The 14,420-nt window shown below is 42.4% G+C and overlaps 1 protein-coding gene across 1 annotated transcript in view; it reads left to right on the plus strand.

Annotated features, from left to right (window-relative positions):
* adamts3 (ADAM metallopeptidase with thrombospondin type 1 motif, 3) overlaps positions 1–14,420 on the plus strand; it is a 144,727-nt gene that overhangs the window by 88,227 nt on the left and 42,080 nt on the right. Inside the window, exons 8-9 of the mRNA XM_077600895.1 lie at positions 7,451–7,556; positions 11,432–11,575. Coding sequence (XP_077457021.1) covers positions 7,451–7,556; positions 11,432–11,575 — 250 coding nt within the window. The remainder of the gene's footprint in view (positions 1–7,450; positions 7,557–11,431; positions 11,576–14,420) is intronic.

The raw sequence follows: 14,420 nt of genomic DNA on the forward strand, positions 1-14,420 counted from the left end.
GGGCATGACCTGGATTTGAACCCAGGACCCCAGAGCTGTGGGGCTGACGCGCTAACCACTTGGTCCACCGGGCCGCTCTTGGTTGGAAAATAGTCTCGAAAAGTACACATTATGCATTATAGCATGTTATTCTTTTAATACTCCCTGATGCCGATGACATAATTTTAGTACCGTATTGGGGCAAAACTAGTTTCTTTCCACAGATTCAATGTAAGTAAAAGGACCTGTCAGAATCTACAATTGCACATAACAAAACAAAAATAACTACAGCATCTCCAGTCATGTCATGCGTGTATCATGGCGTGCCACTGCCACATTTCCCAGTTGTATCGGTGATTTCCCAAAGGGGGTACAGATAGCGAAATAAATTGCTTCTTGCATATTGTAGGCAATCCATTGAAACCACTTGCACAGGTTTAACAATGGCCACATAGAGAATGTAATTAGGTGTCTTGACTCCCTGGTCCCTGTTCCCAGTCAGCATGAAAAATCTATTGCGTCTGACCACGAGTGGCCCGAGTTTTCGTTCCTAATAAAGTTATTGGCTTTGTGGTTGGGCCCAGACGGCACTAGTCAAAGGAAAAAATAATCAGGGGTGTCTGTGGGCAACCTCCCGCCGATCTGGTTAGTGTTTGACGAGCTCCAGCCCCACTGTCAGGCGCGTGTCAATTGGCGTTTGCCGTTGAGTGTGACATGTTTTGAAATTGGATTGTTTCAACAAACAAAGCAATTGAGCTGGAAGTCACCTGTTCAAAAGCAATAACATTGGAAACAGTCAGCAACGCTTTGGCCCGTCAGCCACAAAATAGCCAATTGAATCCATCAAAGACCATCGGAAAACAAGTTTTGGGTGTGATATTTTGAAGGATTGAAGGCAATTTGAAAGCCAGCACGGAATCATTTTTCATTGAGCGCGCTTGTGTAGAGTACGTGCCCTAAGTCATGCCCGCCATTAAGTGACCAAAATTTTACAAAATCATATATATATATATATATATATATATATATATATATAAGACTGCGATTGTCGCGCAACCAGTCATTGGTGTAGTCCAACTCATGCGCATAGTCAAATGGGATAGGCTCCAGCACCCCTGCAGAACTTGTGAAGAAGTGGTACGGAAGATGAATAAATGAATAACAATTATTATTATTGTTAGGGCTGCACCAATAATATTTTTTGGCTTTCAATGCCAACACCTCGGAGGCATCCTAATCAGATGCCAAAGCAATCTCCTGGCTTCTCTCAATGTAGAGGACCAGCGTATCCATTTGGATCCCCATCTTGCAGCACAAGCTTTGCTTTTCAGCTCAGCTCTTTTTTTTTTTTACGAAAACGAACCCATGCAGTGTACGCATCACTGCAGACACCAATGTTCCCTCTAAGCTGCGCGCGTGCGCAATTGCGCACTGCTCTCGTCTTCTCCGCGCACCAGCCATCATATGGCGCGCACAAAAAAAATCCAAAGTTTTTTTTTTCCTCCTTTCCCCATGACAGCGCCGTTCACGCGGTAGCCAGTGACAGTAGCTCTGTCCACTCTTATGTTTTTCGTGTTTTACAGCCCTTCTATCTTTTTTTAATTACATTTTAATATTTCTTAATACATACATTCCTTTTTACTTTACTGTGCAAATAGAAGAACAGCGGTGAAATCGGGTGAGAGCTGTCTAAATCTGCTGTGTGTGTGGTCGTGTGCGTGCGTGTGTGTCTAGCTCGTGTGATCGTTTGTCTCCAACCTACACAATGGACTATAAATGGAAATTAGCCCTCGGCTACAATCTTACATATATATGTTCATTAACATGAATATAAATGTGTTCATTAATATGTGCTATCCCTTATTAAATAAATTAAAGCAAAATCATGGAAAAATATTGCATATAAATGGAAACTTGACTATCTCAAGTAACACGTTTAGCAGAAAAGTCATTTGAACGAGAATGAGAAGTGAGAAGGACAGATGTGTAAAATAAGGTAAAATTTAAGTCGGATTTGTGCATATTCTAATGGCATTTATGAAGATGTTTTATTCATAGATATTTTTTCATTCATTTTCTGAACCGCTTCATCCACTTTATCACTCGCGGGGGGTGCTGGAGCCTATCTCTGCTGACTTTGGGCCAGGGGCGGGGGACACCCTGTATCGGTGGCCAGCCGATCGCAGGGCACAAGGAGACGGACAGCCATGCACACTCAGACCCATACCTAGGGGCAATTTTAGAGTGTCCAATCAGCATACAATGCATCTTTTTGGGATGTGGGAGGAAAACAGAGTACTCAGAGAAATCCCACGCAGGCCCAGGGAGAATATGCAAATTCAACACAGGTGGACCGACCTGGATTTGAACCCAGGACCCCAGAGCTGTGACGCCGACGCGCGAACCACTCATCCGCCGGGGTGCCCTTTCATAGATATTAACCATTATATTTTATTATTACTGAATCATTTATGCGTAGTAGACATGCACCTCCTTATGGCAGGTGTGATACTGGTGTGTGCCCATAAGCGAGCAATGAGGATGTTGCTCGCACCGGTACTCAGTGTGCTCAGGGAGGTTGTCTTTCTGCTCAGACAAACAAAAAATTAGAGGGAACATTGGCAGACACCAAAACGATCAGCCTGTCGAGCTTCTGCTCCATTCTTCCCTTCCTTTTAAACAAGAGCTTGAGATACTTAAAATCCTCTATTTGGAGACTGTCCTCATTCCTGACACATGACACCTTTTTTACGGAACGCTAAGGTCTCAGACTTGGAGGCGGTGGTTTTCCCTACCGCTTTATTGCGAATCGTTCCAGCAAGAAAAATCACGGCCTGATGAAGCCAGCAGAACTGCATCAGGCAACACTGAATTGATCAAATCGGGGTCCTCAATGCCTTGACTTTCCCTAGATATTTTGGAAGGGCATTGCTTTACCCTGTTAAGAATCCCGATGGTTGACTAATATTTCTATATTGAAGAGGTTCGCCAGTCCCATGACCTCGTCAAACTCTTCCCACACCTGGGTTCTTGCTTTACTGACAACCAGAGCTGCGTTCCCCCCTCAGCTGGTACCCATCAGCTGCCTCTGGATTTCCACAGGTCTAGAAGGACAGATCTGACTCCTTCCAGCTTGACAGCATCCTTAACCGCTGGACTCCACCAGCTCGTTCCGGGATTGTCACCACAACAGGGACCAACCACGCTGTAGCTCCTATGGGCTGCCTCACCCATAGACGTCCCTTGTCCCTTCCTGCACATATTCCTCCCAACCCCATCCCTCCAGGTCTTGATGTCATTGCACACATGAGCATTAAAGTCTACCATCAGAACGAGGAAATCCCCACCTCATCGGGAAGCCTTGCTGTTAGTGGTAGTATGTGCATTGGTGTCGGGGCTTTAAGTCGTGTATTTCTGCTTTCGGACAAGTGTAGCACTCTAAGGATATGGAGAGCAGCCTCATGCATGTAGTCACGAGTGATCAAAGGTTGAGCGAAGGTCTTTTTGGACAACTTGCATGAATAAGGTTGAATCACCAACTGAATATAATTTTGCCTGCCTGATCAAAATTCAACAGTACAAAAGCCTCAGGCCTGCTTTGGTCATGAAAGAAATGCCAAGAGTAGCTTCCCGAGATCTAAATACAGTTTCTTATTCACAGCCTAGGCTATGTAAAGATACAATAAAAATGAAAAATAAATAAATATAAAAAGACACACAAGGCCCAATTAAAGTTTTTTTGCAGAAGCTTGAAACTACTTGCACAACATTAATATTGACCAGTGTTTCCTTCTCGATTTCCAATGTTACATTTCAAACAGATGATGTGGCTGCATCATAACACTTTCACTAGTAAGTCAAATAAATGAAACAATTTGTAACTTTTAGGAGATTAAGCAAACTTTGCCACCAATCCATACCCAATGGCAAAGAAAAATATATAATTTTTAGATTGTTTAAAAAACAGAATAAATAAAAACAAAATAAAGAAATAAAATAAAAAACAAAATAAAAATAAATATATATAAAATAATTTAACAAAATAAAATGCATATACAGATGAAAAAACACAAAAAATAATAATAATACAGAAAAAAATAAAGAGTGTTTATAGAAAAGTACAATAAAAATAATGAATGCAACGATTTGCCTCTGCATAGTTGAAACCGGTGACATAATAGAAGGAAAGGATCTGGCAAGGGGTGAATGACTTGATGGAAAACAGTCGTTGAGACTTGGAAAATAAAATTGAAAGTGTCTCTGAGCAGGAATGAAGACCAGAAAAAATAATTTCATTATTTTACCAGAGAAGTTCAAGCTGAAGGCAAAATCACCATAACATAAAAAGAAAAAAAGGTATTATCCCACACAGAAGCATCTTGTTTTCCATTAAAATCGGATTTGTGGCAAGGTAAATGGGGGGTAAATATCTTACATTGCGACCATCAACTCTACCAGCAAGCATAGAAAAAATCATTTATCATCTGAATACAGTGGTACCTCAAGATACGAGTTTAATGCGTTTCCCATAGAAATTAACTAAATACAAATAAATTAGTTCCAACCCCCGGAAAAAACACCAAAAACAGGATATTGGATTGGAAAAACATTTTTATTTGTTCTAATTCACCATCTATTAACAAAGTAACAAATAACTAGTGGTTTAATAGTACTAAAATATGTTTAATTGTACTAAAAGTAGACAGATTTCGTGGAGGGGAGAGAGGGACAGAGGGGGGGGGGGGCGAGACTTTGTACGGCAACGTGCTCGCAACATAACATAAACAAATTTAAATGAACTTGTATTACGATGCAGACATGATGCAAATAAGATTAATCTAACCGTACACTAAACTTAATTCTAATTTTGTTTTAAATTTTTATACCTTTCTTCTCCCGGGTTAGCTCTATTTGCCCCGCCTCCGCCCTTACTTTCAGATGCAACCTATTGAGGGTTGTTTGCTTTTGTCTTCCCTTCAAAATATTCTGAAAATGATGCACACAAATGTCCTCATAATACGATAATGCACAACCACTTGCCAACTTGCCCGGGAAGTAGTACTCCTCTCGTTTAAGCGAACAAGCTCCGCCATTCACACTGACTAACGGGGGAAAAAACACTGAAAAAAATGCAACGCTCCGCCCAGTGCTCCTAGAGATATTACACGAGGGAGTTGCGACCAGAAAGACATTGCCCATGATGTTGTTATGAGCAGCCTCTCGCGTCCGCTGTATGCTCGTATATCAAAATTTGTCTTGTATCTCAAGATAAATATTTGCTCAAAATTTTACTCGTATCTCAAATTGCTCGTATGTCGGGGCACTCGTTTGTGAAGGTATTACTGTATATTAAAACAAGGATTTCTTACTGGTCCTCTTTTGGTGATGCTGGACTAAAGCCTGGTTGTTTTGGTTTCAATGTCGTTGTTAAAAATTCTGCATTGGCAAATCTTCGTTTGTCACTTAGTCAAAGCGGTGTTTGGTACAATATTTATTTCATAACAACAAAATACAAGCTGATCCATTTCCTTCTATGTGCTCAATTCACTCAGCTCACTGCTTGGTGTGACAGATAAATGTTTAGGCTTAAATCAGTAGTTTTCGTGTTGGAGCTATTTCCTATGCCCCACCCATTAACAATTTTCCAATAAAATGATTTAATTTCATTAAAGAAACAGTGGGCTCAACAGAAATGAAACCAAAGAGTTTAAAAGGACATTAAAACTACGTTTTGCAAGTATTTATTTTATTTTACACAGGAAAGGCTACAGACAGGTTGTGCCCCAGTGAAGTCCATTCTGTCAATTTCAGTAAAGTATCCCATGAGGTGCTTGTGAGAATTTAAGATATATGCAGGAAATAGATTTCAGTAAAATCATGTGTTTAGGATAAGTTACTTCATAGATAAAATAATTTAATTCTGCCTTCCTTCGACAAAAGCTTTTGATGAGATTCTCAATCTCTTTGTAAAAAGAAAAGAAAAAGCAGCAGCCTCGCAGAAAAACAGCCAGCCATTTTTTCCTTTAATGCACCCGTGAGTCAATGGTATCCCGATGTTTCATTCATTGGCAAACTTCAACCAGGTGATAATGACTGTTTTTGCCACCTTTCATAGCCGTGAAGACGCAGTGGGAATCACAGGAGCGAATGATGCTTCATTTTGTTTGATTGTTATGTGGTGTGATTGGACAGTGCTTAAGCATCATAAAAACAACCGAGAAAGGGACTGAAAGGTGTAAAAACCTGCACCTTTCTAGAAAAACTGTTCACAAGACACCCTCCAACACAAAATATTAACTACAAACTACAAAATTAACTTTCTGGATGAATTGCACGGGCATGATAATCATTTTGAGGCCTTTCCGTGACATTTTGTATTAATGTTGAGTCGTTTTCTATTCAAACCACTATAGCAATTTATTTATTTTTTTATCTCAATCTTTTCATCACTACAGACGCTCCCCTACTTACGAACATACGACTTACGAACAACGGTACATACGAACATGTCTGCAAATTGCGTTTATGTCGAAAAATGTTTGTAAGTTCGATTTTGTATTTTTTTCCGAGTAGTGCTTCTTTCCGCCGCTAATACCGACGCCTGGCGCTGTGAGAGCTCAGCTCACCCAGCATCTACCTTCTTCTGTCCAATTCGTTGCAATGCGGAAGTGCGTGAACGTATCTCCAGTGCGCAAATAACCTTTTTCATTTGTATCATTAAATATCTCGTGCATCCATTATTGAATATGGTTGGTAAAAAGTGAAAGGCTTCTATTGAGGGAGGTGCAAGGAAGAGGCAAGCCATTTCATTTGAAACGAGTGGCAATAATAACGAAGCTTGATGCGCGTGAGAGTGGTGAGCGTTGCACGGGCATACAACTTGAATCGTTCGACCGTCAGTACCATTTATAAACAGAAAGATCGAGCAGCAGGACCCAAATATTGAACGTTGGACAAAGTTTGCAAATCAATTGAATGATGCCATACAGTGCTACCGCATCATTTATGATGAAAAAAAGAAGAAAACTGTGCAATCGTCGTTAGATCGCTTCTTTCGGCCAGTTTCTAATACATAAATCTCTCTCTGGCTAATCTACATCAAATTATAATTATAAGACGTATATATACTACTTCGTCTTAGCTAACAGCTAAAGTAAAATACATTACCTAAAGTATATCTCCATTAGCCTTGCTGCACCCATTCTTATGACTTAAATCTTGCAATGTTACTATGTTTTCTCTTGTACAATACTAAGATTTGAATCTTGTAATAGTACCACTTTACAGTCATAATATTACATCTTGTGTTACAGACTTTGTCTTCCTTGTTGAGTTCTTCTTGTTAAAGTTTAGAAAATCCCAAAACAACTAACATTTATCATTATTTGCATGATGTTTTGGAAGAATATGTGTACACTTTGAAGTGACTATTTTTTACACTAATATTTTCTTTTTTTTCCACCCATTTTAGGTTACGCTCCTGTAACAGGAATGTGCCACCCGGTCCGGAGCTGTACCCTCAATCACGAAGACGGCTTCTCCTCTGCCTTTGTGGTGGCTCATGAGACGGGTCATGTGTAAGTCCTACTTTTTTTCTATTACCACCTTTTGGTACATATCACTAGAAAAGTCAAATTCTAAATGTTAAACCTAACTGTAGACATTCAGGAGAGGCATTGTCTTTTTGGACTCTTTTGTCCCTTTCTGTATATTTTGAGACACTTCCACCTCATTCTGTGTGAATTCATGGATATTTTTGTGGAAAAATAATGACCACCGTTGAACTTTTTTTTTTTATCATGTTGGAATTCAAAAAGAGTGAATGGAATTGAGAGAGGAGAGGCAGCGTTGATTGTGCCATTGTAAATGAATGTGTTCAATGAAAATGTACACACGTGTTTGTCAAATTTTGGTGGAGTTGTACGTTTTTACCCCAAACTGGCTGAAAATAAGATTTGTGCACTTTAAATTTGTAATTTTTGCAGTGTCCAAAGCATTCTCAAAACAAATAGTTGCCCACCAAATCTGCAGGAAGGAATGTATCTGTTCTAAGCAGAAATGCCTTTTAAACATACAGCAGCCTTGAATATTCCTTGCCTGGCTACAAATAACAATACAAGTCCGTTGTACTCATTGTCCTGTAGCGTAATCGTCAGCATAAAAATTACTGCTTTGCCAGTAAGTAGCGTTCACATTTCAGTGTTTCCGTTATTCGGAAAATCGTAATGCTCATGAATAGGCTTAGGTGCAACTCACTCATTCACTTCGCCTCTTGTCCTATTTTAGCCAATCACAGGGCACATACAGTTGTGGTCAAAATTTACATACACTTGTGAAGAACATAATGTCATGGCTCTCTTGAGTTTCCAGTTATTTCTACAACTCCGATTTTTCTCTGATAGAGTGATTGGAACAGTTACTTCTTTGTCACAAAAAACATTCATGAAGTTTGGTTCTTTTATGACTTTATTATGGGTGAACAGAAAAGAGTGATCAAATCTGCTGGGTCAAAAATATACATACAGCAACACGAGTTAGCAATTTTGGTGACTTAGAAAGTTGTCAGTGAAATGAACTTCATAGCATGGCCTCTTAACTTCTTGTGAGTGATTATGAGTGAATACAGCTGGTGACTTCTCTGAGGTCATTTAAATAGGGCTCATTGGATGCAAACGGCCACAAACGCTACAATGGGAAAGTCAAAGGAGCTCAGCATCGATCTGAAAAAGCGAATCCTTGACTTGAACAAGTTAGGAAAGTCACTTGGAGCCATTTCAAAGCAGCTGCAGGTCCCAAGAGCAACAGTGAAAACAGTTGTTTGTAAGTATAAAGTGCATGGCACTGTTTTGTCACTGCCGCGATCAGAAAGAAAATGCCAGCTATCACCTGCTGCTGAGAGAAAATTGGTCAGGAGGGTGAAGATTCAACCGAGAATCACCAAAAAGCAGCCATGCCAAGAATTCGAAGCTGCTGGAACACAGGTGTTAGTGTCCACAGTCAAGCGTGTTTTGCATCTACATGGACTGAGAGGCTGCCGTGCAAGAAGGAAGCCCTTGCTCCAAAAGCCGCACCTTAAGGTTCGACTGAAGTTTGCTGCTGATCACATGGACAAAGATAAGACCTTCTGGGGGAAAGTTCTGTGGTCAGACGAAACAAAAATCGAGCTGTTTGGCCACAATGCCCAGCAATATGTTTGGAGGAGAAAAGGTAGGGGCCTTTAACCCCAAGTACACCATGCCTACCGTCAAGCACGGTGGTGGTAGTATTATGCTGTTGGGCTGTTTTGCTACCAATGGAACTGGTGCTTTACAGACAGTGAATGGGATAATGAAGAAGGAGGATTACCTTCAAATTCTTCAAGATAACCTAAAGTCATCAGCCCGAAGATTGGGTCTTGCGCGCAGTTGGGTGTTCCAACAGGACGATGACCCCAAACACATCAAAAGTGGTAATGGAATGGCTAAATCAGGCTAGAATTAAGGTTTTCGAATGGCCTTCCCAAAGTCATGACTTAAACCCCATTGAGAACTTGTGGACAATGCTGAAGAAACAAGTCCATGTCAGAAAGCCATCAAATTTAACTGAACTGCACCAATTTTGTCAAGAGGAGTGGTCAAAGATTCAACCAGAAGCTTGCCAGAAGCATGTGGATGGCTACCAAAAGCGCCTAATTGAAGTGAAAATGGCCAAGGGACATGTTACCAAATATTAGCGCTGCTGTATGTATATTTTTGACCCAGCAGATTTGATCACTTTTTTCTGTTCACCCATAATAAAGTCATAAAAGAACCAAACTTCATGAATGTTTTTTGACAAAGAAGTATCTGTTCCAATCACTCTATCAGAGAAAAATCAGAGTTGTAGAAATAACTGGAAACTCAAGAGAGCCATGACAATATGTTCTTCACAAGTGTATGTAAACTTTTGACCACAACTGTATAAACAAACACACATTTCCTCAAAGCCACCATGCCACCGCACAACTTACAATCTTGAGTTTTTTCTTCTTCTTTTTATCTAATGCACGTATGTTTTTTGGACAACATCAATCAACATCAAGCCACCATTTCTCCATCTAAAGATGATTGCACTGATAACTTGATCAAAAGTCAATTTTAAATCTGTATGCGCTTTTACGTGGAGTGACAATATTGTTTCTTCTGAACGTCAATAACATAGAAGTAGAAAAATGGAAAAGCCTGACATCTGTCAACCGCTTGTGTGTGAAAATTGTCTCCTGTCATGACAAGGATTGTATGCAAAGAAAAGAAAAATGCATGGAAAGAAAAGGTCTGTTTGTCATGTTCTTTCTGTCAATCTTCCAAATTTGATGCAACCCCACAGCATAATTTAACCGTAACAAATATATGTGAAGCACTGGACGAATACATAGAGACATAATGATAGCATTGATTTAAAAACTACTAAAAAAGACAATTACACTGAGCAATTCAGCTAATTATGAGAAAACCTAAAGTAAAAACAGAATCTAAATAAAATAATAAAAGAAAATAATTTAAAAAATACTCAAATGTGTATACATAGAAGAAAATTAAATTTAACTTCGTTTAAAAAATGAAAAAAAAATGATTTTGTTTTCATATTTTCAAAAAATATTTTTCTTATTCTTTGTATTTTTTATTTTGTTGTAATTGCTGTTGTATATTTCAATTCAATATTTTTTCATCCATTCATTTTCTGAACCGCTTATTCTCACAAGGGTCGCAGGGTGCACTGGAGCCTATCCCAGTTGACTTCGGGCACCAGGCGGGGTACAACCTGTATCAGTGGCCAGCCAATCGCAGGGCACAAAGAGACGCTCACACTCATACCTAGCGGCAATTTGGTGTGTTCTACCAACCTACCCTGTATGATTTTCCAATGTGGTGACGCGCTAACCACTCGTCCACCGGGCTTCCCTCAGTTTAATATATGATTGATTTTAACATATACACATTCAATAAACTATTTTAAAATGAACATTTGTTCATGAGATGCCATGCCTCCCACTTCAAATGGATTGGACGTCTACTACTGGTAAATTCACTTCTATTCAAAGCTCGAGGACCATTGGATGTCTCAACCCAACCCAAACTGGAACACTTTTAGATATGGCATCTTGAGGGATGTCAGCACAGTCAGTTTCATTGAAGAACAATTGTGGTCAACCTTTCCGTGATATATAACCATCATACCTGTCAACCTCTGCCGATAACTGCCCTTATAAATGATTATGATTCCCCTTACAAACCCCCCAAAAAGCTTACAAACACCGTACGAGTCGTACAGTGTTTGTAAGGTTTTTTGGGGGTTTGTAAGGGGAATCATAATCATTTATAAGGGCAGTTATCGGCAGAGGTTGACAGGTATGAACCATGAACAACCCAAAAACTTTCAGGCATAGCCTCTTGATACATGGAACTCCACCTTACCAAACTGCAACTTTCAACAGGTTGGGCATGGAACATGACGGTCAAGGAAACCGGTGTGGGGACGAAACCACCATGGGCAGCGTGATGGCTCCTCTGGTGCAGGCAGCTTTCCATCGCTACCACTGGTCCATGTGCAGTGGACAAGAACTCAAGCGATACATCAGGTGAGTCAAATATTTTTACGCACAGTCTCATGCCGTTATTTACTGTAGATTGGAAGCTATGATTTCATCCCCATCCCTGTCAGTTGAGGTTTTTTGAGGAGCACCTCTACCACGACAATTTCTAATTAAAATACTGAATTACACAACGACTGGTGCTGCAACAGTAGGATCATTAACACTCACTGTTCCCCTGATTTAGAGCTCTTGGCAGTTCGGTGCAGGCCCTTCAATCTACCTAGGGAGCTAACGATTGTCATAGTAATGGCTGTTTACATCCCACCAGATGCTAACGTTAGCACACACTTAGCCTCCTGCTAGCAACTGTAAACAAACAGCAGCTTGACCACCCCGATGGAGTCTTTATTGTCGCTGGTGATTTCAACAAAGCATGTTTAAATCAAATCAAATCAAAAGCCTTTATTGTCATCATACACCGCTGCGTATAACGAAATTGGTGGTGCTACTCCACAAAGTCCGTTTTCCCAATAAAAAAAAACATAAAAAGTAATATAAAGCTATAAAAAGTCACATCCCGGCTAGGGATCGCTAGAGTCGCTCTGGCCATCGCCGGCCCCCTCGTCCAGGGGCCCCGGCGCGTCGCCGCCGCTTCCGGGGGGGCAAGAGCTGGGCGGGCAAGAGCTGAGCAGGCGGGAACCGGGCACCCAGGAATTGGGCAGGCTGAAACCGGGCTGGCCGAAGCCGGCCAGGGAGACACCGGACAGGGTGAAATTAGGCAGGCGGAGACTGTACCCCCAGGAACTGGGCAGGCCGAAACTTGGCAGGCCGGGACTGGGCAGACCGGAACTGGGCAGACCGGAACTGGGCAGACAGGAACTGGGCAGACAGGAACTGGGCAGACAGGAACTGGGCAGACAGGAACTGGGCAGACAGGAACTGGGCAGACAGGAACTGGGCAGACAGGAACTGGGCAGACAGGAACTGGGCAAACAGGAACTGGGCAAACAGGAACTTGGCAAACAGGAACTGGACGGACCAGCCGGCACCGGAAGCCTGGTTCATGGCTTCGGCACGGGTGTGACTGGCGGCCCAGGTGGCAAAGGGAGTAACTTGCGTGGCTTGGGCACGGGTATTTGAGAAGCTTGGACCAGCGTGGTCAGGCGAGAAGATTGGAGCGGCGTGGTCGGGCGAGAAGCTTGAAGCGGCGTGGTCGGGCGAGAAGCTTGGAGCGGCGTGGTCGGGCGAGAAGCTTGGAGCGGCGTGGTCGGCCGAGGAGCCTGGAGCGGCGTGGTCGGGCGAGGAGCTTGGAGCGGCGTGGTCGGGCGAGAAGCTTGGAGCGGCGTGGTCGGCCGAGAAGCTTGGAGCGGCGTGGTCAGCCGAGAAGCTTGGTCAGGGGCTCGAGTGTCCAGGCCCTCCTTCCGCTTCTCCCTGCGGCATGGCACTCGCCACCGCCTCCGTGAGGGCGGCACAGCACACCGGCCGCCACGTGGTGGCCCATCATAGCTGGCCAGCCGACCAGATGAAAGACCTCGCTGCTGCGCCTCCCCAAAAAAACAAGACGGGCGGTGTTCGAAACTCCTACCGGAGCCTCCCGCCAGCCGCCACGTGGTGGTCCCTTGTAGATGCCCCACCCACCTGGCAGATGCTGGTCGGGGTAATCCAGGTCAGAGTAATCGGAGGAGTATTGGTCAACGTCCTCCGGTGGAGCGTATCGGAGTCCAAATCGGCTAAGAAAATCACTGTCCGAGTCCGAATCTCCAGCATACAAATCTATTAGCTTCCGATCGTCCTCACCTTCAGAAAAGTCAGAGTCCCAACCGACAAAGATTTGGCGTTCCAATGGGGCCGAGGCAGGCTGGGGATTCTCCCTCCATTGAGAAAAAAACTTGCTGGAGTCTGAATTCAAATAACTGGGGCGATGAACTGAGGGTGTCGGAGCCTTGGAATTATGACTTAGCTGTGCTGGCAGTCCAGTGGGACGCGTTGAGCGGAGGGTGGGTTTAAAGGTGGATGGAGGCTCAGTACTACCTCTTAGTCAAGACTCCTCCGCTGCCCAAACGTCTCTGAGGTGCCCACGCCAAGTGTCCATTATAGACTCCCTAATAGACTCTGTGGGGCATCTCAGTGAATCCATGTGGTCGCGGGGCTTCAAAAAGGGTGGCTGGCGTCGACGAGCGCGTCGGCGCGAGCGTGGTTAGCCTCCCACTGGGTCCATTATGGCCGGATCGTTCTGTTACGATCTCGCTGCGTCGTCGCGGCGCGATCGGGAATATATTAGTACCCGTGCGCGGGAGACGTGAATTGAATCGAGCCAGTTGGCTTCAAACGACATCCTTTAATAAATCAACAGGGATCTACAAATCAACAATGGCATGAAAACAAAACGGCAGCATGCTGCGCGCACGCATGAACAGAAGAACGATCCGGCAATGGTCCTATGACTCATTGCTCCTTAAATAACAAAACAGGAAGCAATCAGCAGATAGACTGCAGCTGCTCCCTGACGGCACATCCACACCCTTCAGGAGGCCACTCCTGACAGTTACTGATACTGCCGCTTTAAATGCGATGCGCCATATAGTCGTGAAAATACGGTATTTAGCGCACATATTGTAAAAGTCAATAGAAATATTTATTGTACTTAAAATACAATAACATCTTTCATTTGTATTAATGACAAAGGATTACCTGCGACATTGAATTACCATAAACAGAATTGAATTGAATGCTTTTATTGTCATTGTACAAGTATAATGAGATATAAAGCTTCACTGTGAAGTTCACAAATAACAACAAATAAACAAACAAACAATAAATAATAATAAATAATCACTCAAATAAGTAATACGAAATCAAGTTGACAACACAATAAGTAGTAGTAGTAGTC

This window comes from Stigmatopora argus, chromosome 5, assembly GCF_051989625.1.
Source record: "Stigmatopora argus isolate UIUO_Sarg chromosome 5, RoL_Sarg_1.0, whole genome shotgun sequence".
In the NCBI taxonomy this organism is placed as follows: domain Eukaryota; kingdom Metazoa; phylum Chordata; class Actinopteri; order Syngnathiformes; family Syngnathidae; genus Stigmatopora; species Stigmatopora argus.